General features: G+C 37.0%; 1 protein-coding gene across 6 annotated transcripts in view; it reads right to left on the reverse strand.

Annotated features, from left to right (window-relative positions):
• Positions 1 to 26805, reverse strand: part of PPFIA2 (PPFI scaffold protein A2) — a 500869-nt gene that overhangs the window by 407795 nt on the left and 66269 nt on the right. For 5 of the 6 annotated variants that reach the window (XM_088836831.1, XM_088836832.1, XM_088836830.1 and 2 more), the window contains exon 2: positions 581 to 634. The exons of the other annotated variant lie outside the window; for it this stretch is intronic. In XM_088836831.1, the coding sequence (XP_088692957.1) occupies positions 581 to 634 (54 nt within the window). The remainder of the gene's footprint in view (positions 1 to 580; positions 635 to 26805) is intronic. 6 annotated transcript variants of the gene reach the window in all.

Below are 26805 nucleotides of genomic sequence, written 5' to 3' on the forward strand. Positions count from 1 at the left end.
ATGTTATTTTACGGAATGTTTTCTGAGATCAGACATCCCAGAAAAGACTAGTGTTCCAATATCAGACTATCAATATCTTGTTATTGTCTAAAAATAATAATCTTCTAAAAATTTCATGCATTTCCTGGCTAAAGTAGGAAAGAAACAGTGATATCAAGAATCAACAATGTGAAAAAAATGGCCTGAAAAAAAATTTTTTTTCTCAGTAACAAGAAAGTATATTGCAACCAAAATCATACACTTATTTGAAATAGTAAACTCTCAAGTTCCAAAATGTTTTAACTTTTGTGGTAGCCCATTAGGATGTAAGGTTTATACATTCTGATGAAGCTTTCATTCTTATTTTTAGAGTCAATATAGGGATGAATTTTATGAATTATTAAAACTTTTTAAAAGACCAAATGACACCTCAAAGCACGTTCACATTTTTATATTAGTTATTGCAATAGCTATAAAGTTTGTAAAGAACCTATTCCAAAAAGCCACCTGTACAACTACTTGTATACAAGTAATGCTGATGATCTGGTATGTACATAATTCAATTTGTCAATAGTTAAATTTAATGAAGAATCTAACTTACCGGTGGATCAGCCCCCTTAGAACCAGCCAGCCCTCCTGTTAGGGATTCGATATCCTGAAAAGGGGAGAGGTGTTGATTGTAAAATGCTACTGAACAGCATGGAGAATTTCCCAATCCCACAGTGTAATAAATTTTTTAGCTACAAAATGAGGGCACTCAACTACATTTTTGTTTTGTCTTGAAATAATTTTGCTTATGGTAAAGCTATGCCTATTGTTGTTATCTAAAGATCTAGATATTTTCTGTACAATCTGTAAATAGAAAAAAAAAAATACAAACAGTTAATTATTCTTGAAATATGCAAAGAAAATGGCCCTAGGTTAGAAAGCAGATGTTTCATTCTCTTAAGAAGCTGAAGTGAGGGTGGAAGTGAATAAAGAAAATTGAATGAAATCACAATTTGACACATTATTTGCAAGAATATTGACCTATGGAAAAATGCTCAAACTGCAAAAAAATCTAATTATCTACAGTTCACTCAATTATTTACATGTTCAGTCACTAAGTTGTGCCTGACTCTTTGCGACCCCAAGGACTACAGCTCACCAGGCTCCTCTGGCCATGTGATTTTTCCAGGCAAGAATACTGGAGTGGGTGGCCATTTCCTTCTCCAATTACTACATATAGAAGATGAAAATTTAAACAGATCTGGATAGATTAGCTATTCTTTCACAAGTATTGATTTCTAATCTTAAATTAGTAGCCACAGTAGTTCAGGCCTGAATAAAGATTACAATTGACAGAGATATCACAAATGAAGACATGGGTGATGCTGTGACAGACTAGAAAGCAAGTGTCCTGTTTTAGGGACAACTGCAGATCTTTTTTATCAGTTGTATGGCTTTGGTTTCAGGGTTACTAATCATGACCTTTTCAAAAGAAGCTAGAATTGTAGATTTTTAAGTAAAATCTCTCGGGATATTAACATTTGCAGCTTTTAATTTTTAAACCAGTCCCCTCTCCTCCCAAATAAAAAAAGAAAAAGAAAACAGTCTGCTACTCAGAGGTAGCATGAAGTTTAGGGTTACATAAAAAATCACACTTTTTGCTAAAATGTTTCTTTCTTGAGACCCTGGTCACTTATCTGTTTGCATCTAGTTGAATGCACAGCACAGGTTTGAGGAATCTGGGGAAGTGTAGTTGCAGCTAGAAATGGGAGATGAAAGAAAGGCAACTGAGTAAAGACAGAAGGCAAAGAAATTTAAACATCTATGATCAGAGAATCAGCCAAACACCTGGATTAAGAATTAAGAATTAATTATTAAGAATGCTACTACTTCTCACGGTCTTGAGAAAAATTAACAAGAGAATTCTGAAGATGCATGGAAAAGGCATTGCTATTCAAGATTTTTAACATGCTGAATGAAAGCAAATTATGAATTCATGGCTCTGAAGAGAATACAGATGTATTCTTTTACTCTTCTAATTAAAAAACAATTCGTGAGCGTATATCCTACTTTGAGTGTAAGTTGAGACAGTGTCCTACTTTCATAGAAACCCAAGTTAAACACAGCTTGCCCATCACTTGATGCAAAAAAAAAAAAAAAAAAAATTTCAGTTGTGAACAAGAAGAGAAGTATCCGTGAATGCATTTATGTTGTAAAATTAACAGGTGACATAAGCAAATCCCTTGAGAAACTCTGAAAATAGTTGAAAGGGAGTCAGTCTTTCAGATGGTTGTTGAATACTTTATCTACCAAATGTAACTGTCTATTTTGTTTTTACATGTCTTCATAAATAACAAAAAAGGGAGACACTAGAAAGTAAAAACATTAATTTTATAGATAGTTTTAAAATTTGCTATTGCAATAATGCTATTTGATTAAAACATTCAAATCAAACTTTGAAATTTTTTTTAGGTTATGGAATTTAGATTTAATAGCTAATAAAATAATTACTACTTACTGAACATTTACTACATGCTGATACTCTTTACATGCTTTGTATATGTTATAAACAGTCTTATAAAAGACCTCTCACCCTAGTCCTGGCCTTTCTAGGGATGTGGAAAGCTGACACAGTGACTCTGTTCATGCTGTATATGTAATGTACTCTTTCAGTCCCTTTGGACTCGTCTCCTCAGTCAAATCTATAGAAATGTGGAAAGCTAACCTGGCACCTGCCATGTGCTGCTCGGGGATGGCTTGCTGCTAAAAGTCAGCATTACATGGCCTCTTTTATATGGACTGTTATCACCTACACAGAACCAAATAAACTAGGATTAATGAACCGCATGAATTATGTAATCAGCGTTCTTAGAAAGAAAATCCAGGTGATGAAAGTTTCACTTCCTTCTCCAAGGTGTCAAACACCTGAGTGAGGTTATTAGCCAGTATTTGACACAAGCTATATGGGAAAACCCTGCTCCTGAGATGGAAGGTTGGTAACTCAAGGCTGATCCAGGAATCAGAAATCTTGGGAAGGTTGAACTGCAAGTGGGACGGAGCAATCAGTGTCAGAGCGCTGAGCACAGTGAGATTTGAGGGCAGCCCTTTGAGGGCAAGTTTAAAATAAATTCCACTTTGTGCTACACTGAGGCTCTTGGTTGCCTATCTGCACCCGCTTCCCATGGTCAAAAAATTGATATATTTTTTTCCCTTTGACACATAATTTGGTTTTTCATGCAAATCATTAATTTCAGATGTTGAATATCCTGCTTCTTCTGTGTGGAGATGGGAAAAAGGAGTACTTTGGGACTTGAGATTTTCCTCAGGGCAATTCAGTTCAGTTCAGTTCAGTCGCTCAGTCGTGTGCGACTCTCCGCGACCCCATGAGTCACAGCACGCCAGGCCTCCCTGTCCATCACCAACTCCCAGAGGTCACTCAAACTCATGTCCACAGAGTCGGTGATGCCATCCAGCCATCTCATTCTCCGTCGTCCCCTTCTCCTCCCGCCCCCAACCTTTCCCAGCATCAGAGTCTTTTCCAGTGAGTCAACTCGTCGCATGAGGTGGCCAAAGTATTGCAGTTTCAGCTTTAGCATCAGTCCCTCCAATGAACATCCAGGATTGATCTCCTTTAGAATGGACTGTTTGGATCTCCTTGCAGTATAAGGGACTCTCAAGAGTCTTCTCCAACACCACAGTTCAAAAGCATCGATTCTTCGGCGATCAGCCTTCTTCACAGTCCAACTCTCACATCCATACATGACCACGGGAAAAACCATTGCCTTGACTAGACGGACCTTGGTTGGCAAAGTAATGTCTCTGCTTTTTAATATACTATCTAGGTTGGTCACAACTTTCCTTCCAAGGAGCAAGCGTCTTTTAATTTCATGGCTGCAATCAGCATCTGCAGTGATTTTGGAGCCCAAAAAAACAAAGTCTGACACTGTTTCCACTGTTTTCCATCTATTTCCCATGAAGTGATGGGACCAGATGCCATGATCTTTGTTTTCTGAATGTTGAGCTTCAAACCAACCTTTTCACTCTCCTCTTTCACTTTCATCAAGAGGCTTTTGAGTTCCTCTTCACTTTCTGCCATAAGGGTAGTGTCATCTGCATATCTGAGCTTATTGATATTTCTCCCAGCAATCTTGATTCCAGCTTGTGCTTCTTCCAGCCCAGCGTTCCTCATGATGTACTCTGCATATAAGTTAAATAAGCAAGGTGACAATATACAACCTTGACGTACACCTTTTCCTATTTGGAACCAGTCTGTTGTTCCATGTCCAGTTCAATTGGTGGATACTTATTTTTATCCCTGAAGAGTAGGATCAGCCAGTTATGGTTAAGGAGAAGATGATAAGGTAATCTGGGTATTAAATATGCTAAAATGAAAAAAATAGTCTTAAACAGTCAACTGAATCTAACATTGCACATGTCATCAGAATCAGAACATCTTAGAACATAATAGCTACATTTAAAGTTAATATCAAGTATTATTCTTTTAGTTACTTTATATAATATGAAAATACTTAAAGCAATACAATATTGTTACCAGCTATGAGTATGTTAAAATTTGATTTATGCATATTTTAACTTGTAATTATTTTAGAAACTTTTTAGAGGAAAGCAACCATATTTCAATATAGAGTACATTTTTGTGCACAAAACAATCTATGAAAAATGAATTAGTACAGTGAAATCAATATAAAATAGTAAAACATCAACCATATTTATTGAATGATTATATATAAAATTTCTTTCAAGGTCTTCAAAAATATGATGAGGTATCTTATATTTGTAGAGACGTTTGCACAATTCATATATTTAGAATAACAAAATTTAGCGTTTCTCTTATCTCTTTTATGGAAAAAGCCCCCAAATGTCCCTCATGTTCCATTTTCTCTCAATGCAGACTTCTGTCCCCAATACATCGTTACTATCCCTCTTATCAAGGTTACTAATGACATCTAATTGGCTGAATCAACGGTCAGTGTTCCATCATCATTTTTCTTGATTTCTAAGCCACATTTGACACAGTTAACCACTCCATCCTTCTTGAAATACTTTTCTTCCCCTTAGTTTATTTAGTACCATGGCTTTTATTCTCAGATATTTACACTGCCTACTCCAATTTCCACTTGGCTATATTACAGTCATCTAACACTTAACACTGCAAAATCAAACTTGGTTTTCACCTCAACGCCTCCCTCAAAGTAGGTTTATGTCCCATCTTGACATCACCATTTATAAAATTTCTCAGGTCCAAATCCATCAGCAAATCCTGCCAATTCTATGTTTAAAATATGGCTGGGAGTAGACTATTTCTTATTACCTCCATTGCTGCTGTTAAATCTCTAAGCCATGTCTGACTCTTTGCAACCCCATGGACTGTAGCCCACCAGGGTCCTCTCTCCATGGAATTCTCCAGGCAAGAATACTGGAGTGGGTTGCCATTTCCTTCTCCAGGGGATCTCTCCAAACAAGGTATTGAACCCGCATCTTCTGCACTTCAGGCAGATTCTAAAGGATCACTGAGCCACCGAGGAAGCCCCGCCACCTATGTTGCTACCATCCTAATCCCTTGGACCATATCAACAATATCCTCCCTTGGGCTAAAGAATTATTTTCCTAACTGTTGTCCATTCATGTGCCCTTCTTTCCCCATATATTCTCCACATGCAGTCAGACTATCCATTTAAAATGAAGGTTAGGTCAGATTACTCCCATGATCCGAACCCCTCCATGCTTTCCCATTAATCTTAGAATAAAATTCAAACTTACTACTATGGCATGCAGGCCCTCTGATGATCTGGCTTTGGCTGTCCCACTGATCTTGTCTTTTGCCATCATCCCTCTCTCTCATGCCACCCAGCCATACTGGCTCCACTGCTGTTTGAAAACAACCCAAATACAATCGACTGTCTGAATCAGTGAAGGTGCCACCCAAAAGCAACAGGCAAACTCAAAAGCAAGATGCTTAATCCGAGGGTCTTTTACAGAGATGTGGATGGTTGAATGTATCCAGTGCAATGGTGAAACGTGGAGACTGGCAAGAAGTCGTAACCACTCGAGGCCCAAAGGAGTTCGGTGCAAGAACAGAGTTGTCTGGAGTTCAGCAAGGGAGGATTACCACTCACCAGCCTCTAGAGCTGTTTGCCATACAGTGGGAGCTCAAGCAGTATTTTGTAGATGAATGACTGAATGAATAAATCAGGTAATATAATTTATACTTAAAAAAGGCAAGTCTCAGAGGCTGTAATTGAAGTATTTCTCATTTTTGTATAAACGTGTCACTTTGAAAGCATGGCTCAAGGCAATAATGTCTTCATACCAAGTATTTTTAGTATGCCTGAATGAACAAATTAATGAATGACTTGTGTAAGAGCACACATCTGGTAAATGCTCCAAAGAACCTTTGAAATCCTGGGTGTTATAACTTCAAGCACAGTATATTTTTTTTCCATCATACATCACTAAAGAGATATCTTCCTTCAAAAAAGACACTCAACTCTATATTATCTTATCTTGAGGCAATACATTTCTCTATATCCATGGTTTCTAGTTCAAAGAAGGAAAATACACAAAATGATTTAATAGAGAATAAGAGACACGACTAAGTGACTCAACTGAACTGAAACATTAAATTCATCTTCTGGTGAAATACTGCTGATACTTCAAATCAAAGACCTGACACCCTAATCATTGTACAATAAATAAATCAATGGTTGAAAACTTTACATATGTGCTGAACGTTAATAAACAGTTCAAATACATTAAAGTAAAAATAAAAAATGCTCATTTCTGTGTAACATTGCAGAGTGTAGGTACATAGTAGTGGATATGAGTAAAAGTCAGAAAACAAAATTTCCCTAAAAAATCATTCAGTTTTTTACAAAAGGCTTAATGGAAACAGTCTTTCATCACAGAGCACGAGCTCCCTGAGGCAAGCATCCAAATAATCAATCTGAGTTTATTAATGAGGCATCTTTCCTCTTTCACCAGACTTAAGCTGTTAGTGTTTCCTTGGCAACTTTACAGGGTACATTTCCTGGGAGGCAGAGAAGAAGAAAGAAACACAACCAATTTCATAAATCGTCTTTCTTAAGGAGGCCAGAGAGAGTCCTATTTAGTACTTCTTTAAAATTTTTATTAGAGGAAAATAGCTACATTTTTACTTTGAACATAATCTGGCCCAAATATGAATTTTCTCCAAGCCACAGAATTAATTCCTTAACATGAGAATGACTGAACACCTGTTATGACTGGGGCACTGGGCTGGACATAGACAGCATGAGGTTGAATAAGTCAAAGTCACAGCTCTCAAAGAGTCCAGGGTCTAGCAGAGCATCAGAAAGACAATGGTCAACAACATCGCACACAAAATAAGCATAAGGCACCACATTGAATCTGATGGATGGAATCCAGAGACGATGGCGTCCTCTCTGACTGCAAGGATCTTTCAGTGTATCAATCTGAAGAACAACATGGGGACGAATTCAGAGGAATAAGGTGCTAAATTTACAACACACAGGGGTTATAGGGGTAAATTTCATAGAGAGACAGTAAGTCTGAGTATTTCATGTTGCTGGAATTGTATTTATTCTTGAATGCATACCAGGTAAGTCTGCCCTAAGATCTTGGTTGGGTAACATAATAATTAACATTTATTAAGCACCTATTGTACCAGACGCCATGCTGAGAGCTCTACTGTCTCATTTAAAGCATCCCAGCTCATTTAGCTGTTAATATTTTCCTCATTTTTCAGATGATGAAACAATCTTCAAGACTTTAAACGATTTGACAATGGTTACATGACTAATAAGTGTTCAAATCTAGACAGGCTAACTTCAGAGGCAATGATCTTTAACAATAAGGCTCTCTTGACTAACTGGAGGTGTGGAGAAACTATGGAGGACATCTTGGCCCACCACTCAGAGACTTAGGAGAAAACATATTTATTTAATGTCTGTATAAGGAATGAATAAAATTACAAGCAGAATTCTCCTGAAGTGAGGTGGATATTTTCTGATGGGGTAAAAATCATCCTTGTTTGACCTACAGATATGAGCGTTAACACCATTGGATTTAGCAAAAAAGTAAAATTCCAAAGATTTTTGCTCCATATTTCTAAATTCAAAGTATCCTCCTCAAATAATTTAAACCTCGATAGGAACGCCACATAAATTAAAAACAGGATTGTGTCAGTGTTGCATGGAATAGGGTTTTCTGAAGAAAGCACTGAAGAGATTTAAGGTTCTGCCTTTTCTATGGAGGGCCCTCTTTAAAGCAGTTTCCACTATGTGTGTGTGTGTGAAGCAGTTTCCATTACCAGTGTGTGTGTGTGTGTGTGTGTGTGTGTGTGTGAAGCAGTTTCCATTATCAGTGTGTGTGTGTGTTACTTTTTTCCTGTCTATTCCCTTGCACATGGCTGAGGTCGTAAAGGGAAACTTTGCTAAATCTTGACTCAGACTCAGCTCTGTTTTCGCCAGTTTTTACACACTGATGGGTCCTTGTTATCTCAAATTCAACATAGCCAAATCAGACAGCCTCTCCTCTCTTCCTCTCTCATTACTCTGGCCGACTGCCTCCACCCAGTTTCTTCCCTCAGCATTTATCTCTGTTGGCATTTCCAAAAAATAGTCGATCAAGATTTCTGGAGGTCAACAGAGTATTCCCTCACTCTGGTATTCAAATAACAATGTCAGTCAATTTTTTCCCTCTGGGTTTCCGCTTAGTTCATTCTACTGCCTCCTTTCATTATCCACTCCATTCACTACCTTCATTCAAAGCCTCATCTAATTTTCCCCCTATTCCTAGCTTTCTCCAAAATAGTGTCTTTCTTGAGTTCTTTTTTTTTTTCTGCTCTCATTCTTATATTAATATGGTCTTTTCTCCAGAGAAGTGCTTCTTGCAATGGGACCTGGAAACCAGGAGAATCAGTGTCACCTGGAAACTTTAGAAATGCATTTTCTTGGGCTTTACTCTAGTCCTGTTGAATCAGAAACTGTGTTTAATGCTTGTTTAGCCCTCCAAGTGAGTTTTGGTGCAGGGTAAAATTTAAGAATCACTACTTCAGAATGATGTGTTTCAAATGCAAACATGTATATGTTAACTCTTATACTCTATCTTTGGAGAAGGAAATGGCAACCCACTCCAGTGTTCTTGCCTGGAGAATCCCAGGGACAGGGGAGCCTGGTGGGCTGCCGTCTATGGGGTCGCACAGAGTCAAGACTGAAGCGACTTAGCAGCAGCAGCAGCATACTCTATCCTTAATCATAAGATCTTATTCTTCTTAGAAAGAGACACATATCAAGTATCTTTATGCATGGTTTTTCATTATATGGTTCTAGACTACTTTTCCTATTTCACTTTTTACCAGCTTCTCAAAAGAAACCATATACTCCCATCATAATGAATCCTGTACTTCATTTTGTGACAAGTGTTTTCTTACTTCCGTGCTTCTGTACCATAGATCCTTCTGCCTAGAAAGCCATCCTTCCCTCCTCTGGATAAATCTTACCCTTTGAAACTCTACCCAGGCACCACCTCTTCTCAGGAGACTTTCCTGAGTCCCGAGAGCTGGGGGTAATGGTTCTGCTGCTACTTCCAAAGCATCTTGCACTTAACTCACCCACAACTCTACCAAATCATTTTATAATTGTTATTCTCCTCATCTGCCTTTGCCATTTGAGGGATAAATTAGCTCAGTGAGGCACTTGCCATCTGTGTATCTTCAATAGTTATTATGAAGCATGACCAATAAATGTTAAAGGAATAAATCTATGTTGAATTTAGCCTCCCGTGAACTGCTATAAGGAGAAGGCGAGCTGAATGGCTGACAGTAGTATTTGGGACCGCTCTGAAACGTGCATTATCCTATATTAGTCCATTTTTATTTTGGATATATATATGAGTTTCGTTAGTGTATACCAGCCATTGAGAAGCTGGTTATCTTTGAGTTTACTGCAAAATTTAAACTTCTGGATGACAAAACTGATGATCAGATATCTTTGTTAACACAATAGAGGACCATCCAAAGAGAACCTGGCTGAGTAGCCAGTAGCCCTTTATTTCTACCTCATGCCTACAAAATGTAACAGACATGCAAGTAGAAATATCTTAGTGATCAAGAGAACATGTTCAAGCCTAGCTTTACTACTTACTAGCTATGTTCAGTTCAGTCGCTCAGTTGTGTCCAACTCTACGCGACCTCACAGACGGCAGCCCACCAGGCTCACCCATCCCTGGGATTCTCCAAGCAAGAACACTGGAGTGGGTTGCCATTTCCTTCTCCAATGCATGAAAGTGAAAAGTAAAATTGTAGTCGCTCAGTCATGTCTGACTCTTCACGACCCCATGGACTGCAGTCTACCAGGCTCCTCCGTCCATGGGATTTTCCAGGCAAGAGTACTGGAGTGGGTTGCCATTGCCTTCTCCGAATACCTTGGGCAAATTGCTTTATATGTCTAATATAAGTCAACTTATGTCTTACTACTTTACCCTAGAAGGACCTTGGGTTATTAATTATAATAGTTCATAGAAAGTTATATTGATAAGCTATATAGTAAATTATCAATTAAAAGTAGCTATTATTATGCATGCACAGGTATAGATTAGATTATACATGTATAAAATAAAGATGGGCTATGGATACATTACGTATTGATATACATTGAAACATAAGCATTAGCAAGCATGTAGATGAGATCCAGACACAGATTAATTCTAGGTATGAATCCCCATTAAATTTCTAGAATGTATTTTCCCTGAAAGGCAAGAGATCCTAAGTGTCATGTTCTACCTCCTCAACTATCCCTATTTTACGTATTTCTATGATTTCAGTTCTTATAAATTTTTCACCAGTATCTTTTTTTTAATGCATAATTTTTATTCTCTCTAAGTTTGAACAATCTTTTTGCAGCAGAGTAAGAATGACTTTTTTTTTATAAAATTCATGAATGTATACACAATTTATTCCTCTTTCAGTGTTGTGTCATATGACATCATCACATATTTATATGCCATAGTGGACAGCTTTAAGTCTGTTTGGAAATGCACTATAGCAAGTGAGAGGAAGAATCCAACATTTAAAAGAGGATATCAATGCTATGATCCTAGGTACACAAAATTTGTGAAAATTTATCTTATTATCCTTCATTGGTTGAGACTCAATTTCTGTGATCTTAATTTACAATTAAACCTCCAATTATATGATGCTTCATCTTTTCCTATCTGATACAAACACAAGTAAATAATTAGAAAAAATACTATACTCTAACTATCCTTTTTACAAATCAGGTTTTATTTTTAACTCAGGAAATAACTGCTTAAAACTTTTACTGGGTTAAAAAAAACCTGAATATTATCCTGAGGTGACTCTTTTAGAGAAAAGAGTAAAATATAACTCTTATCCAACTATTATCTGACTATAGTATCTCATAGACATGTATCCTTTTGATTTACATCAGATATTTCTAACAAATATCTAACAATATCTCTCTGAATTTTATGTATTAGGGCAATTAACATATAGAGTTTTTAAGGTAACCATGAGAAACTGGTGAGAATGCAGATGAAACATTTTCAAATTCACTAAGTTCATGCTTCCAGAAAAGTCTGACACAGGATTTTCAGCTAAATATTAAATATGTATAGATAATACCTTAATTTTGGAAATAATAATCATGAAAGAATCAGAGAGATGAAAAATAGATAAAGCAGTAATAAGTAGCATTACCTAAAATAAGACATGCAAAATTTTCAGAAAGAAGTCTAATTTGAATCTAATGGAGTTCTCGTCATAATGCTATTTTTAAGAGAAAAACTTAAGTTCTAAATCACAAGAGGTAAATTTTACGTTCATTTCCTGTTTCTTCTGCTTTTGAAATAAAGAATGATGACTATAATGGTAATCAGAAATAGCAAGAGGATATATAATTTTTCTATTTTTCTTATGGGCAGCTCTATTTCAATTGATGCTAACAAGATTCTGATACTAATCAATGTTCACAATATCACATTTAAAAATACTATTAAATAAAAAGAAATAAAGGAATAAAACTGACTGAAATCAGAGCATGAATGCACGGATATTATGCTACTAAATGAAATGCCATTATAGCGTAGTACAAGAGTCCTCCAACCTGGAGATTCAGAGGCAATGACAAAATGTTCTATAGTCAGTATATGCTCTATAGGTAGTCTTCTTTTCTTCTATTCAATCGAACAAGTTCAAAAAAAAAAAAAAAATCAAAACCAAGTTTCAAAGTTTATAATAAATATGCTTTGATTTGTGAGACACAATAAATCACATAAAATTTGAATCTTTTCTCTCCCCTTCCTGTAATATTTCTGGAACTTACTTTTCCTTATTTATCATTCCTCTTAGATGTAAATGAGAGCAATTCAACTGAGTCACACAGCCAAGAACCCCAAAGTGAAAAGAATTCTAAGTCTCTTGAGGTGAGCTCAGTGGCAAAGGAATTTGACTCTTTCTCTTAAATAATGCCACCCAGGCAGAAGATGGGCTTCCCTGGTGGCTCAGAGGTTAAAGCGTCTGCCTCCAATGCGGGAGACCCGGGTTCGATCCCTGGGTCGGGAAGATCCCCTGGAGAAGGAAACGGTAACCCACTCCAGTATTCTTGCCTGGAGAATCCCATGGACGGAGAAGCCTGGTAGGCTACAGTCCACGGGGTCGCATAGAGTCGGACACGACTGAGCGACGGAACGGAACGGAGGCAGAAGATGTAGACAGCCAACACTTTGCTCGATACAGTGTTAATCAAGCCTGGTGAGTCTAAGAGCCACGCCCTGGTTTTCAATGGCTCGGTCTGTGACGATTCAGCTGCTGTGAAAAGCAGGAGTACAGCTGCTCTGTTTCCAACACACACTGGTTTCAGCTAAGGTCATGGCATGCAAAGTAAGAACTGATTGCAGTTACTTTTTAATGGTAGATTTAGGCTTTATTCCTTTGCCTCCAGCATCCCCAAAACTGGAATGTGAATCCTGAACACATAGTGCAATAGCTATATATAACCAATATTAGAATTGGAATCCTTCCCAATTTTAGCTTGGCCCAAAAGCCAAGAACAGTGCTATGGTAACAGGCATCCCCACAGCCTCAAGCAAGGAGCTGTACCAGGTCTTGCTAAAATAGTGTAAAGAAAAGTTCTGCCAGAATCGAAAAGCATCTTCTCTTAATGGGGGCATTATTATCATTATTGAAAGGAAAAAATATATATACATATATATCATTTTACGTACCTTAAGCACTTTTAAAGTGGGTTCTAACCCCTCTTACAATTTTAAGTGCACAATACAGCACTAGTAACTGTGGGCACAATGTTGCACAGAGCTCTGGAACTTACTCATTTTGTATAATGGACATTTTACCCTTGTTGGTTGGCAACTCCTCATTTCCTCATCTCCACAGCCCCTGGAAACCACTAATCTCTCCTATGACTTGAACTATTTTAGGTATTTCATATACATGGAATTATGCAGAGTTTGTTCTTCTAGGACTGGCTTACTTTACTGAGCATATCCTCAAAGTTTATTCATGTTCTTGCATTTAGCAGGATTTCCTTCTGAGTCTGTATAATATTCCCTGTGTATATGTGTAAGTCTCTGTGTGTAAACATCACATTTTCTTTATCCATTCATCCATGTGGATCTTCTGCACATCTCAGCTGCTCTGAATAGTGTCACAGTGAAAAATATTTTTGAGATTACGATTTAAATACTTGTGGGTAAAGATCCAGAAATAAGATTTCTGGATCACATGGTACCTCATCTTTAATTTTTTGAGGAATCTCTACTGTTTTTCTTAGTTGGCTACACTATTTTGCATTCCTACCAACAGTGTACAAGGGTTCCAATTTCTCTATAACTTGACCAAACTGTGTTGTCTTTTTGTGTGTACAGTATGCTATCTTTGTTTTTCAGGATGTTTGGCATCTTCAGACACGGGCACCAAAGCCTGTCTGTCTTTCTCACTCCCTAACCTCTAAGCACGCATGTGCACACATGCACACATGTGCACACACACACACTCATTTTTAGACTAGCTGTTGGCTGCAAAGGAAGAAGTGCATCCTGAAATGTAGTGGACCCAAGAGGACTGCCTAGACGGATGAAGCAAACGAGCCTGGAGGTGGATAAAAGAACACCCAGGGGGAAGACGCTTATTAAATTTCTATTGCTGCTTTAACAGGTTACTACAAATTTGGTGACTTAAAACCAAACAAGTGTATTTTCTTACAGTTTTGGAGACCAGAAACCTGAAAATCAAGGGGGTGGCAGGGCTGTGTTCCTTCTGGAGTCTTCAGTGGGGAACCTACTTTCTTGTTTTTTCCAGCTTCTAAAGGACACCTACATTCCTTGATTCATAGTCCCATTCTCCAACTTCAAGGAACATCAGTTTGATTTCTGGTTGCACATTCACATCCCCTTTTTCCGACTCTAACCCTCTGGCCTCCCTCTGAGAAGGATTCTTAGGATAACACTGAACCACCCAAGTAACTTAGAACAATCTCACCATCTCAAGATCCTTAGACATAATCTACAAAGTCCCACTTACCATGTTAGGTAACATATTTTCATGTTCTGGGATGTGGACATCTTGGGGGACCATTATTAAGCCTACCAAAGGGGATATTAAAAGTGCAAGCTAGAGTAGGCTTGGCCTGAATCACAGGATGGGTGAGGACACTACAGATTCAGAACAAACAACACTTTCTTGACCAGCCCAGCCAGGAGTTTGTTAGGCTGTTTTTGTACCCTAAAATAAAAACGCCAAATATAATTTTTAAGAAATGTATCCACTGAATTTCTATTATATTCATTTATATATATATGCCTATATCATCATTCTATGTGCTTTCTTTCCATATAAATTCTCTCTTAGCAGAGATTTATCTACCTCTCTATGTTACGTGGATTCTCAAAAATAAATTGGTTAAAAAAAACCCAAAGTCATGGAAGGAGGCTTGGAGTTAACAGCTGTCTTTATGGTTGTAGCAAAGCTTTCTTAAGGCCTCTGCCAAAAAGTAATCTCCTTCAGGCCCCAGCAACTTATATTCTCCCATTATAAATTATTTTTCTATTCTAGGGCATTGAAAGATGACACATTATTGGAATTAGTCATTAACACTAAGTGAATCATTTCCACAGATTCTATCCAATCTCAAACATCTCAAGTGCAAACTCAAGGGGAAGAAGTCGATCCTTTTTCATTGCCCACAATGCATTTGCCAAATGTCTTACATATGAAACATTACTTCAACAAGTACCTACTGATGGATAATAGCTCAAAGCAAATTTTCATCAGTCTTGGGAAGGAGGTGCATCATTTCAGACCAGAGGTAACACTCTGGGAGAGAATTCCATAAAGGAGAAAATTATCAAAATGGGAAAGGGGAGAAAAGATACATCTCACTTATTTTGCAATATTGTTTAATATATCTTTGGAAATTGAGGTAGAGAGACTCTAAAACGAATCTCAATGATCTCATCTCCTAAATTCCATAGCTTTGTGTACTAGTCTCCCTTTGAATACGAGTTGGATCTGTTGAAAACATAGTAAAAGCAATGAAATGGACGATTCTACGATTAGGCTGCAAAAATTGTGATCTCCCTCTGTGTCTCTGTCTTCCTCTCTCAATCCTTAGGGGAAGCGGCCCCTTACAAGTATCATTAACAAGCGGCCAGGACATAAAGCTTGTGAGCTCATGGAAGTGAACTCAGAAGCCACTGCTTCCCTTTGTGAGACTGAGATGGCTGCAGCCCTGGCTGATGCTTTGATTGCAGACTTATGAGAGACCTTGAGTCTGAGGACCCTGCTAAACCACCCCAAATCCCTACCCACAGAAGTCATAAGATAACAAATATTGTTGTTTTAAGTCAGCTGGTTTTGAGTTTTATAAAACTGCATAATTGTGTATGCAGGGATGGATAGCAGCTAAATAAGAATGGATAACTAATACAGCAACTAAACTCAATATACATTTCTAATACTTTCTGCCACATAACGTCTCAATATAACATAGAATTATTTCACAGAATTAAAATTTTTATACCAATGAGTCAATAAAGTAAATAACATCTTTCTTGTTCTGGTTTTTATGCATTTATACAACTCTATCTAAAATCAGTCTTTCTAAAAATATTCTAAAAGGAATGTTGGGGTATAAACACTAAGTGATCAACCAATTGCTTACATTGTTATTAACAACTCTCAGTATGAATCATAAAAGTATGCAAAACTCACAATACGTCTTCTTCCACACACATTTCTGTTGTCTTAGCCATTTCTGAATATTTAAGAATTCTTAAATTTCTAAGAAAAACAGTTTTTGCTGTGATTACTACTAGGTTGAATTTTGATACCTCAAAGCCACTTGTAACTATCAGCTATGACATGGAATCCTATTTTAAAAAAAGCAATTTCTTTTCAATTATGTATGAATGACTCAGTCAAACTGACACAAAAGAATATTTAAAAAGCACCGTGATTTTTAGATGCTGAATATACCATCATGGCTGATGACTCATATGTTATTTTTAACCAGAGATATTTTATAACAGATTAAAAATATTCCTCATTCAGTATCTGATCACATATTAAAAATATGAACATACGCATCCAATTTATTTCTATCTAGTGCTTGAATAATAAATAAGGTAATTAAAAAGCATCCATTCAAGAAGGCACAAGGAAGTATATGACATGTATAGCATTCCCCCCTCCTCCATAGGAGCTTTTACAAATGGTCTAGTCTCACTCTAAACATACACACGCTAGTCAAAGAAATATGTTTCCCTTAGAAAAATACATTCTGCTCCAATAACCACCTCTACACTTCGACTGATCTCTGCTTCTTTTAAATGGTTTTGCATTTATATTCCTCAACTCTAATTTCCTTAGGCAGCTCCCTGACCTCATTCCTAATTCCCATGTTGTAACGGAATTGTCTGAATAAGCAGGACCCCCCAAAATGACAAAATTTATCCAGAATTTCACAAGCGGAAATTCAACAAAGGTGCTAATTTAATTTCAATATATTATGGTTTTGTCATTTAGTTCATGTTGGTGTTTTATTAATACATGGGTCTGGATAGCTTACTTAGAAACATGAGCTTTAGAGCCAGGATCAGTTCAGTTCAGTTCAGTCGCTCAGTCGTGTCTGACTCTTTGCGACCGGATGAATCGCAGCACGCCAGGCCTCCCTGTCCATCACCAACTCCCTGAGTTCACTCAAACTCATGTCCATCGAGTCAGTGATGCCATCCAGCCATCTCATTCTCTGTTGTCCCCTTCTCCTCCTGCCCCCAATCCCTCCCACCATCAGGGTCTTTTCCAGTCAACTCTTCTCATGAGGTGGCCAACGTACTGGAGTTTCAGCTTTAGCATCAGTCCTTCCAATGAACACCCAGGACTGATCTCCTTTAGAATGGACTGGTTGGATCTCCAGAGCTTTGCTGGAGCAGCTGTGAAGAGATAGCCCACGACCAAGGTAAGAGAAACACAAATAAAATGGTAGGTATTGCATCAGAGGGCAGACACACTGAAATCATAATCACAGAAAACTAGTTGATCTGATCACATGGACCACAGCCCTGTCTAACTCAATGAAACTAAGCCATGCCGTGTGGGGCCACCCAAGATGAGCAGGTCATGGTGGAGAGGTCTGACAGAATGTGGTCCACTGGAGAAGGGAATGGTAAACCACTTCAGTATACTTGCCTTGAGAACCCCATGAACAGTATCAAAAGAGCCAGGATACCTAGTTTCAAATCTTGACTTTGATGCTGATTAGATATGTAATCTTGGCTAGCTACTTCACATTTCTGTGCTTTAGTGTCTCATATATGAAATTTATCTAATAAGAGTAACTGTCTCACATGATTGATGAGGGTAGTAAATGATTGCACATAGCAAGTAAAAATAAGGCTTAGCTGGCAGCAGCATAAGTAGCCAGAGTAGAAACAACAGTGGTCATTGATGTGCTTTTTTTTAAATCACATATTGATGCTGTGCTGTGCTTAGTTGCTCAGTTGTGTAGGACTCTGCGAACCCATGGACTGTAGACTGCCAGGCTCTTCTTTCCATATGGATTCTCCAGGCAGGAATACTGGAGGGGGTTTCCACACCCTCCTCCAGGGGAATCTTCCCAATCCAGGGATCAAATCCAGGTCTCCGCCATTGCAAGGGGATTCTTTACCATCTGAGCCACCAGGGAAGCCCATGAATACTGGAGTGGGTAGCTTATCCCTTCTCCAGATCTTCCCAATCCAGAAAGGACTCTTTACCAGCTAAGTTACCAGGGAAGCCCCCACATACTGGTAGGGGGAGAGAAAAAGCTGGTTTTTCCATTCTTCTACCAGGTATATATATATAGCCTATAGGCTCCCCTTTCTTATAATCCAGTCATAAAGAATGTGGCATCATAAGTAAAGGACACAAAATGCATCTTTTTACATTTAAACCTTTTATATTTGACTTAAAAAACTATGAAGAAACTGGGTTTATCTAAAGAAGCACAGACACAAACCAAGGTGAGAAGATCTCATGATATTTTTGCAGATTTAATTGGGACGTACAATTAAGTATGGTGTCTTAAAGTCTTCTTGATATGTAATGGCTTCAGCAAAACTTTTTATTGATAATACATGTTACTATATTTTCATTTATTTGGAATTCATTATTGATCAAGAAATTTTTAAGCCATATCATGAATTCTTCTCTCAGGAAAGGAACTAAAGATTTTTTGGACAGTTTTTTGAAAATACACAATAAAAAAGTTAACCTATTAAAATGGGATCCAATTAGTCTTGACCTATTTGATCCCCTGCTGTTTTTCTCCATTAGATGAAAAGACAGTCTTTTATCCTTAAACCTCATACACTTAAAAGGATATAGAGTTCTTATTTTTGACCTTCATTTTTTCGCTTAAGAATCAAAGACTTTTTTACATGTGAAAGTAAATGATTTTAATCTCAAATATGGGTTTATAATGAATATAGAATCATTTTTATTATTGAAATAAATCATAGATAGACATTACCTAATGGGAGAAGTGTCAGGCTTCCATATGAAATGTAGATTTTCCTCTGATTTCTAAATTTTATTTAATGAACATGTTTCTAATTGTGTAATGAATTAAACATAAAAAGGAAGATATCTTTCCTCCTCCCTCTCAATTGGGAGGTCTTACTGGAAAGTATATATTCCAAATGAGATAATTTATCAGTAAACAATTTTTAAGACCTTAAGGCTGCGTTTATTCACTAAATGATATAGTATATACTGATTGGAGGGACTGATGCTGAAGCTGAAACTGCAATACTTTGGCCACCTCATGCGACGAGTTGACTCACTGGAAAAGACTCTGATGCTGGGAAAGGTTGGGGACGGGAGAAGAAGGGGACGACCGAGAATGAGATGGCTGGATGGCATCACCGACTCTGTGGACATGAGTTTGAGTGAGCTCCGGGAGTTGGTGATGGACAGGGAGGCCTGGCATTCTGTGATTCATGGGGTCGCGGAGAGTCGGACACGACTGAGCGACTAAACTGAACTGAAGCTATTTAAAACCAACTTACAAAGTATTATTATTTACTGCAGTCACAATTTTATTCCCTTACAACAACTCTCAGCTCAGACTTAGGGAGATATATCCAATTAGTTTGGGGAAGAAAAGGAAAAGAAAAACAGAGAAATTAAATGTTATATTTGTAATTATGAAGAGTTTTATAGGCCACTTCAGCTGAAAAATCTATACATAATTATATCATACTATTGGATTTAGATTTACATTATTCAGAAGAGGGCACTTTACACTCTCTAGCAATAACATTGACCTAGAAACTGCAAGAGAACATGGATTTTCTTTAGTAAAAATAAAATCGATCAATAAAAACTTCTAAAATATTACAAATGATCTCAAGTTGTCTCTCCCCTTCACTATTCAGCATGTTTCCTCAAGGCAAAGACTTTGTTTTGTTCACTGCTCAATTTCCAGAATCTGAATCAATGTGTACATAAGACAGGCCCTCAATAAATATGACTGAGTGACTGGGTGAATATACTCTTTGAATTCAAGTCAGGCTAGAATGATCAATCAAGGAAACAACTGACATTAATTTTTTAAACAAATCTATATATATGATGTTTAAAAGTCTGCAATACAAGGAACTATAACCAATGTGATAAGAATAGTTCTATTCAGATAAATTAACTGAGGGACATTTTAAAATAAGTCACATAAAATATAAATAAATTTCATCATGTATATTACTATTCCAGAAGAGAAACAGGAGGATGAAAAAAATACTGATGCCATGTCTTACTCAGAGACTTTCTGATTTAGTAGAGCAAGAGTTGAAAATATTTGTTTCTAAGAAAAGAGATTTGTTTATGTAGGACTGCTGTGGGTAGAGTCAGAAGGAGGATCATGAAGATATAGGCCCCTGAGGATAAAACACATTTTTATCTAATTTGAGGCAAATTCTTTAATTTGTATAACTTTTGACCATTTCCTGCATCTATGGAGGAGTGGTGTTCAGACAGTGTGGCTTAGAGTTGTTATTAATCTAACCTACCTTATCCTTTTCATATATATGCACACACTTACACACAAACAGACACACATACACACCGTTATGGAAACAGATTCATTTCTTTTCTTCTTTAAAGCAGTGGTTTTGAGTAACCTGAATGCAAGTTATCTGTTGCATGTTCCGTGATAATTACCATGTACTATAATAAAATACATTGGAGCACAGGAGATTTTATAACAAATATTTTCAGAGCTGATATTTGCCAGCTTTTAGTAACTGTGGAAAGAAAGTGAAGTCGCTCAGTCATGTCTGACTCTTTGCACCCCAATGGACTGAGGCCTACCAGGTTCCACTGTCCCTTGGATTTTCCAGGCAAGAATCCTGGAGTGAGTTATCATTTCCTTCTCCAAACTGTGGAAAGCAGAGTTATTTTTTTCTAACTCAGAAAAGCCTTTAGATCAGATATTCTACCATCATAGGATATGCAAAGTTAAAACCTCAGAAATAAAATATTACAGGATTCAAGAAATTATAAAGTTACTAAAGGTGGTCATAGTGTATAAACCTTTTTTAATGGGAAGGTTTATCCTCAAAGCTAAAACCAGGTCAACTGACTACAGATTTGATTTTGATTTGTTTCAATAGCAGTTTAAAAATGTGATAGGATGATCAAAGGATCAATCCAAAAAGAAGATATAAAAATTATAAATATTTATGCACCTAACATAGGAGCACCGCAATATGTAAGACAATTACTAACAAGTATGAAAGGGGAAATTAACAATAACACAATAATAGTGGGAGATTTTAACACCCCACTTACATCTATGGATAGATCAACTAAACAGAAAATTAACAAGGAAACACAAACTTTAAATGATACAATAGACCAGTTAGACCTAATAGATATCTATAGGACATTTCACCCCAAAACAATGAATTTCACCTTTTTCTCAAGTGCACACGGAACCTTTTCCAGGATAGATCACATCCTGGGACATAAATCTAGCCTTGGTAAATTCAAAAAAATTGAAATCATTCCAAGCATCTTTTCTGACCACAATGCAGTAAGATTAGATCTCAATTACAGGAGAATAACTGTTAAAAGTGCCAACATATGGAGACTGAACAACACGCTGCTGAATAATGAACTAATCATAGAAGAAATCAAAAGAGACATCAAAATATGCATAGAAATGAATGAAAATGAAAACACAACAACCCAAAACCTCTGGGACACTGTAAAAGCAGTGCTAAGGGGGAAGTTCATAACAATACAGGCATACCTCAAGAAACAAGAAAAAAGTCAACTAAATAACCTACCTCTACATCAAAAGCAACTAGAAAAGGAAGAAATGAAGAACCCCAGGGTCAGTAGAAGGAAAGAAATCATAAAAATTAGGGCAGAGATAAATGCAAAAGAAACAAAAGAGACCATAGCAAAAATCAACAAAGCCAAAAGCTGGTTCTTTGAGAAGGTGAATAAAATTGACAAACCACTAGACAGACTCATCAAGAAACAAAGGGAGAAGAATCAAATCAATAAAATTAGAAATGAAAATGGAGAGATCACAACTGACAACACAGAAATACAAAGGATTATTAGAGAATACTATCAGCAATTATATGGCAATAAAATGAATAACCTGGAAGAAATGGACAAATTCCTAGAAAAGTACAACTTTCCAAAACTGAACCAGGAAGAAATAGAAAATCTGAACAAACCCATCACAAGCACGGAAATTGAAACTGTAATCAAAAATCTCCCAGCAAACAAAAGCCCAGGTCCAGACGGCTTCACAGCTGAATTCTACCAAAAATTTAGAGAAGAGCTAACACCTATTCTACTCAAACTCTTCCAGAAAATAGCTGAGGAAGGGAAACTTCCAAACTCATTCTATGAGGCCACCATCACCCTAATCCCAAAACCTGGTAAAGACCCCACAAAAAAAGAAAACTATAGGCCAATATCACTGATGAACATAGATGCAAAAATCCTTAACAAAATTCTAGCAATCAGAATCCAACAACACATTAAGAAGATCATACATCATGACCAAGTGGGCTTTATCCCAGGAATGCAAGGATTCTTCAATATACGCAAATCAATCAACGTAATACACCACATTAACAAACTGAAAAATAAAAATCATATGATTATCTCAATAGATGCAGAGAAAGCCTTCGACAAAATTCAACATCCATTTTTGATAAAAACTCTCCAGAAAGTGGGAATTGAAGGGACATACCTCAACATAATAAAAGCTATATATGACAAACCCACAGCAAACATTATCCTCAATGGTGAAAAACTGAAAGCATTTCCCCTAAAATCAGGAACAAGACAAGGGTGCCCACTCTCACCACTACTATTCAACATAGTTCTGGAAGTTTTGGCCACAGCAATCAGAGCAGAAAAAGACATAAAAGGAATACAAATTGGAAAAGAAGAAGTAAAGCTTTCACTGTTCGCTGATGACATGATCCTCTACACAGAAAACCCTAAAGACTCTACCAGAAAACTACTAGAGCTAATCAATGATTACAGCAAAGTTGCAGGATATAAAATCAACACACAGAAATCCCTTGCATTCCTATACACTAATAATGAGAAAATAGAAAGAGAAATTAAGGAAACTATTCCATTCACTGTTGCAATGAAAACAATTAAATACTTAGGAATATATCTACCTAAGGAAACAAAAGACTTGTACATAGAAAACTATAAAACACTAGTGAAAGTAATCAAAGAGGACACGAATAGATGGAGAAATATACCGTGTTCGTGGATTGGAAGAATAAATATTGTAAAAATGAGTATACTACCCAAAGTAATTTATACATTCAATGCAATCCCTATCAAGCTACCAACAATATTTTTCACAGAACTAGAACAAATAATCTCACAATTTGTATGGAAATACAAAAAACCTCGAATAGCTAAAGCAATCTTGAGGAAGAAGAATGGAACTGGGGGAATTAACCTGCCGGACTTCAGGCTCTATTACAAAGCCACAGTCATCAAGACAGTATGGTACTGGCATAAAGACAGAAATATAGATCAATGGAACAAAATAGAAAGCCCAGAGATAAACCCACGCTCCTATGGACACCTTATCTTCGACAAAGGAGGCAAGAATATAAAATGGAGAAAAGACAGTCTCTTTAACAAGTGGTGCTGGGAAAACTGGTCAGCCACTTGTAAAAGAATGAAACTAGAACACTTCCTAACACCATACACCAAAATAAACTCAAAATGGATTAAAGATCTAAATGTAAGACCAGAAACTATAAAACTCCTAGAGGAGAACGTAGGCAAAACACTCTCCGACATAAATCACAGCAGGATCCTCCAAGACCCACCTCCCAGAATATTGGAAATAAAAGCAAAAATAAACAAATGGGACCTAATTAAAATCAAAAGCTTCTGCACAGCAAAGGAAACTCTAAGCAAGGTGAGAAGACAGCCTTCAGAATGGGAGAAAATAATAGCAAATGAAGCAACTGATAAAGGATTAATCTCCAAATTATACAAGCAGCTCCTGCAGCTTAATTCCAGAAAACTAAGTGACCCAATCAAAAAATGGGCCAAAGAACTAAACAGACATTTCTCCAAAGAAGACATAAACATGGCTAATAAACACATGAAAAAATGCTCAACATCCCTCATCATCAGAGAAATGCAAATCAAAACCACAATGAGATACCATTTCACACCAGTCAGAATGGCTGCTATCCAAAAGTCTACATGCAATAAGTGCTGGAGAGGGTGTGGAGAGAAGGGAACCCTCTTACACTGTTGGTGGGAATGCAAACTAGTACAGCCACTATGGAGAACAGTGTGGAGATTCCTCAGAAAACTGGAAATAGAACTGCCATATGATCCAGCGATCGCACTCCTGGGCATACACACCGAGGAAACCAGAATTGAAAGAGACACATGTACTCCAATGTTCATTGCAGCACTGTTTATAATAGCCAGGACATGGAAGCAACCTAGATGTCCATCTGCAGATGAATGGATAAGAAAGCTTTGGTACATATACACAATGGAGTATTTCTCAGCCATCAAAAAGAATGCATTTGAATCAGTTTTAATGAGGTGGATGAAATTGGAGCCAATTATACAGAGTGAAGTAAGCCAGAAAGAAGAACATCAATACCGTATATTAACGCATATATATGGAATTTAGAAAAATGGTAACCTGCACCCTGTATAAGAGACTGCAAAAGAGACATAGGCATTTAGAACAGTCTTTGGGACTCTGTGGGAGAGGGTGAAGGTGGAATGATTGGGGAGAATGGAATTGTAGCATGTATATTATCATAAGTGACCAGTCCAGGTTCGACGCATAAATTTTCCTCTGTTCAAAAAAAAAAAAAAAAAATGTGATAGGGTTGAGCAGACCCTACTCTGCTATATATTGCAAGCTTTTTAAAGAATAAATTTAATAACATTGTGCTGGCCAAAAAATTCGTTTGGGTTTTGCTGTATGATGTTATGGAAAGACACAAATGAATCTTTTCATCAACTCAATACATAAAATTATTTTAAATTTTTTATGATGTTATAATTGGGTAAATATGACTTTTTGCAGATATTTTCTTCTTGGTTTAATTCTCTTTAAATGCTTATTGTGAATATTTGATGTAAAAAATTGTGCAGTGGTAAAATTACTTTATTCATATTAGCAATATAAGCTTTTGTTGAGAATATATAAATTAAAAATTATGAAACATACACTTAAAAAAAGTGAGTTTCTTCCTTGATTATTAAGAGTTAAGTGTAACTCTTACAGATTATAAGAGGTTAATTAAGTACAGTCATAATGAAAGGAGAGCAAATGATTGGATTCTGGATAGTTCTATAAATACAAAAGTTTGCTTTCAGTGGATTTTATTACCATGACGATTCTCCAACTTATAATATTGGAATAATATTAATTATTGTCTCTGAACATATGAATCATCCCCAGGTATCTCCCTATCTCTCTTTCCAGTGCATCCTTTAGATGTAGTATAAATTTTTATCTCTCCATATCTTTACTAATCATTCAGTCCTAAACCTGTTTCTGCCTCAACAGTTGTACAGAAGCGTATCCTGTCAAAGGCACACTGATCACAGTATGCTGCTAAATAAAATTCTTACTGGATGTCAGTACTACTATAACATGGGTGAATCTTTGCTCCTTAAAATTTTAATCCATGAAACTTTTCTTCCATAAAATATTGGACTTCTACTCTTAACCCCATGATTACTTCTTCACCTGAGTGCCCCTGAAACTGGTACCCCATAGAATTCTATCCTTGACCGATCTTTCTTGAGCTGATTCCCTGGGATGATCTCATTCATTCATAGAGTCATAACCACTAGTAGTAATATATACTGATGGTTTCTAAATTGTTACCTGTCCTGGTGCTTAATGTCATCAAGAAATCTCAAATACACTGTATCCAAACTGAAGTATTCATCCATTCAACTGTCCTTCAGTTCAGTTCACTCGCTCATTCTTGTCCGACTCTTTGCGACCCCATGAATCACAGCACGCCAGGCCTCCCTGTCCATCACCAACTCCCGGAGTTCACTCAAATTCATGTCCATCGAGTCGGTGATGCCATCCAGCCATCATACCTCAATTAATATCATCATTCATTCAGTTCAGTTCAGTCGCTCAGTAGTGTCCGACTCTTTTTACCTACAGCAAACTTTGAAGAACCCCTGGATTTAAGCAGCTCTGTTGTAATTAATTACTCAGTCCTGCTACTTTTATCTTGTAAGCCAGTGTCAAATTTCAGTGCACAGAGAGTAACTTGGAAAGCTGATAAAAAGACATATCTCACATCTCATCCATAAGTTTTTGATCCAGAGGTTCTGGGGATGAAAATCTACATTTTTAGTACAGGAAGTTTGTGTTTTAGGATGGGCAAGATCTGAACACTCTTACAGGCTGAAGATTGGCTGTGGATAAGGAGACACCAAAGAAGAACAGAAGGAACTAATGTTGTTAGGCATGTAGGCACCCCTTTGTTGTGCAATCAGTCCTGTAACATTTGGTAATGCACAACACGTGGAAAGTAGTGGAGGTGTGGGGGATGTATTAAGGTACCTTGTCTTTTCTTAGCCGTATAAGCCAGTAAGATACCTTTTTCTGCTTCTTTTTCAAGTTTTATTCTTCTATTTTATACTGCATTAGAAAAGACTATTCTTTATTTAAAACAAGAAGCCCAAAATGGAGTGGTTAATGCTCAGCACATCACCAAGCAGTGCCGCCTCTCCCA

The sequence above is a fragment of the Moschus berezovskii genome, chromosome 6 (genome assembly GCF_049115385.1).
Source record: "Moschus berezovskii isolate FMDL1 chromosome 6, NW_MosBer_1.0, whole genome shotgun sequence".
NCBI classification, from domain to species: Eukaryota; Metazoa; Chordata; class Mammalia; order Artiodactyla; family Moschidae; genus Moschus; species Moschus berezovskii.